This window comes from Chrysochloris asiatica, unplaced genomic scaffold, assembly GCF_000296735.1.
Source record: "Chrysochloris asiatica unplaced genomic scaffold, ChrAsi1.0 scaffold00131, whole genome shotgun sequence".
Taxonomy (NCBI): Eukaryota; Metazoa; Chordata; class Mammalia; order Afrosoricida; family Chrysochloridae; genus Chrysochloris; species Chrysochloris asiatica.
Window position 1 is genome coordinate 555,876 of NW_006408649.1, and position 3,658 is coordinate 559,533.

General features: G+C 37.4%; 1 protein-coding gene across 1 annotated transcript in view; it reads left to right on the forward strand.

Annotated features, from left to right (window-relative positions):
* Positions 1 to 3,658, forward strand: part of NBAS (neuroblastoma amplified sequence) — a gene marked incomplete at its 5' end in the record, with an annotated part of 556,069 nt that overhangs the window by 514,464 nt on the left and 37,947 nt on the right. The window contains one exon of the mRNA XM_006869470.1: positions 61 to 189. Coding sequence (XP_006869532.1) covers positions 61 to 189 — 129 coding nt within the window. The remainder of the gene's footprint in view (positions 1 to 60; positions 190 to 3,658) is intronic.

Here is a 3,658-nt window from a genome sequence, read left to right on the forward strand (position 1 = left end):
GGATCCGCCATCTTGTTTGTTCCTTCATTCTCACTGACATTCTTTAACTTCTGGTTTCAGGGTGTCAAGGAGCTGTGCTTGCTGCTTCTTAACCAGTCCCTCCTACTCCCATCCCTGAAACTGCTCCTTGAAAGCCAAGATGAGACTCTGCATGCTCTGGCACTGGAGCACATCACAGCTGTTGCTAAGGTATGTCCATTTGAATTTACTGTTGTTTACTCTTCAAAGAAATGAATTTGCGTTTTCATTCTCAAACATATAATCACTGTTGTTTACTGTAAACTACTTTATTTGAAGTATTCTAAGACCACAGTAGCTTTTACTGTTGTGTCTAAGAAGTATGTATTTCCTTATTTCACAAATACTAAGCTCCTTCCATGAGCCAGACTCTGTGTTTGGGTGCTAAGAATATAAAACCAAATAGCAAAATAGTTTCTCTAAAGAAACAATATGTGAATATATCTGTAAGAAAATATCAAAGAATCCAGACTACTCAATGAATTTTTTCTAGTAAGACTAGTTTTCTTACAACTGGGAATTTGTATCTAGGCTATTCCTACATCATGTGAGTTTTTCTTTCCTCATTGTGTGTGTTTGGTTATCTATCTACTAAGGTGATACAGTGGCTTGAAGTAGTGTTTACTGGTACCATCTTAAGTCTCATAATCGTATTTTCTCTGACAATGGAAACTATCATTCACAGCGTCTTCTTGCCTTGAGGAATGGTGTGCAAGTTAAAACTGTCTTGAATTGTTAGTTGTCTTGTTACCAGAAAGAAATTTTAATTATTATTATTTTTTTAAACTTTACATAGTAGAATTAGGCTGTGCATGAGTTTTATTTTAAGGAATTCATGTTCTGTGATTCTTACTGAAAACCTGTGGGGAGATCATTCCTTTGAATTCTGTTTGTGTGTGAATGTGTGTACATACACATTGTACACACACACAGATACGATATGTAGGCCTAGGTGACAGAAATGGTAAAGCACTCAATCTTCACAGAGACCCTTAAGATGAAAGGCCTGAGGATCTACATCTGACACATCACAGTCCCTGAAAACCCTTTGGGACACAGTTTTCCTCTGAATCAGAATCCATGTGCAAATCACTTACACTTCAACTAAGTGAATTAGCATTTGTGTATATATGAGGCTCATGTTCATTGTCAAAAAGAACATGTCAAGATTATCTTGTGTGCCGTCTGTGATAGGATAATACCCAAGGAAGAGCAGTGACTAGAGGTATACAATGTATTCACATTGTACAATAACAACTAAAGCCACGGATAATGAAATTGAAAAATTCTACCAAATTCTTCAGTATTGATTGATCAAGACATGCAGTAAACATGCAGTGATAATTACTAGTAATTGAAATGTAAAGACTGCGAAGAAAGAGGAAGGATCCGTGGTTGGAATATGACTATAGCCTAGGCGATCAAAATAGACATCATGACAGAATTTTTCAAGACCAATAGCTTATTCACTGCAAATGCATTTTTAAAACAACCTAAAATGTGACTATACATATGGACCTCATCATACAGAACATAGGAACCAAATTGACTGCAGCTTTAAGAAGAGATGGTGGAGAAGCTCCATGTCATTAGCTAATATCAGGCCAGGGGCAGACTGTGAAACAGACCACCAATTACCCATGTGCAACTTCAGGCTGAAGCTAAATAAAATGAGAACAAGTTCACGAGAGCCAAAATATGCCCTTGAACATACCCCACCTGAATTCAGAGATTATCTGAAGAACAGATTTGATGAATGAGACACTAATAACCCAAGACCAGAAGAATTGCAGGATGACATCAAATAGTAAAAAAGTAAAAGGTCATTAAGACGATAAGAAAGAATAAAAAGACCAAAATGTATGTCAGAAGAGACTTTGAAATTGCACTCCAGGTTAGGGATGTTAAACCTAATGGAACAAATCAAGTAAAAGAGCTGAACAGAAAATTTCAAAGGGTAGCTCCAGAAGCCAAAGTCAAATATTATAATGAAATATGCAAAGACCTGAAGTTAGAAAACCAAAAGGGAAGAACCCACTCAGCATTTTTCAAGCTGAAATGATTGAAGAACAAATTCAAGCCTTGATTTTTGTAATGTTGAAAGATTCTATGGGCTGTGTATTGAAGTATTGAATGATGCAGACAGCATCAAAAGAAGATGGAAGGAATACACAGAGCCACTGTACCAAAAAGCAATGGTCAGCGTTCACCCATTTCAAGAGGTGGCATCTGGAAGAAATCCAAGTTGCACTGAAGACATTGGTGAAAAGCCAGGCTACAATAACTGAACCTTTCAGCAGACTGATGCTGTCAGTGCAAGAGGCACTCAATCATCTATGCAAAGCAATTTGGAAGACAGCTACTTGGCCAGCCAATTAGGAGAGAGTCACATTTGTGCCCATTCCAAAGAGAGATGTAGTAATCATCAGACAATATTATTAATATCACATGAAAATAAAATTTTACTGAAAATAATTCAGAAACAGCTGCATTAATCCATCAACAGGGAATTTCCAATTTCCAAATATTCAAACCAGATTCAGAAGAGGATGTGGAACAATGAATATCATTGCTAATGTCAGAGAAATCATGACTGAAAGCAGAAAATACCAGAAAGATGTGTGCTTATGCAAAGGCTTTAAACTTTGTGGGTCATGACAAACTGGATAACATTGCGAATAAGGGGTATTCCAGAACACTGAATTGTGCTCATGAGGAACAAGTACATAGACCAAAATTCAGCTTTTCAGACTGAACAAGGAAATACTAAATGGTTTAAAATCAGAAAGGGTATGTACCAGGTTGTATTCTTTCACGATACAGCAACAGCATGCAGATTGAATAAGTTTTTCAAAAAAAAAAACGAATCATGTGAAGAAGTTTAGAGGAAGATGTATTAACAACCTGCGATAGATGACACAGCTTTGCTTGCTGGGAGCAATGAGGACTTAAAATGCTTACTGATGAAGATCAAAGTCTGCAGCCTTCATCAATATAAAGAAAACAAAAATCCTCGCCACTGGACCAATAAATAACATCATGATAAATGGAGAAAAGATTGAAGTTGTCAAAGACTTCAATTTACTTGGACTCACAGTCAATGCACATGAAAGTAGCAATCAAGAATCAAACAACATATTGCATTAGGCATATCTCCTGCACAAACTCTCTTTAATATATCCAATAGAAAGTTATCAGTTGAGAACTAGGATGGATGCACCTGACCCAAGCCATGCTATTTCCAGTCACCTCATATGCGCGTGAAAGTTGGCTAATGAAAAGAAGACCATAGATGCATTTGAGTTGTGGTGTTGGAGGAGAATATTAAAAGTACAATGGACTGCCAGAACAACAAACAAATCTGTGTTGGAAGAAGTACAGTCAGAATGCTCCTTAAAAGCCAGGATGGCAAGTTCTCATACTTAGAACATGTTATCAAGAGGGACTAGTCCCTGGAGACCATGCTTGTTAAAGTGGATAGTCAGCGAAAAAGAAGTAGACTCCTAACAAGATGCATTGGCATAGTGGCAACAGCAGTAGGTTCAGGCACAAGACTAGCCAGTGTTTTGTTCTGTTGTGCATCTGGTCACTATGTGAGGATGGCACAAGACTAGCCAGTGTTTTGTTCTGTTGTGCATCT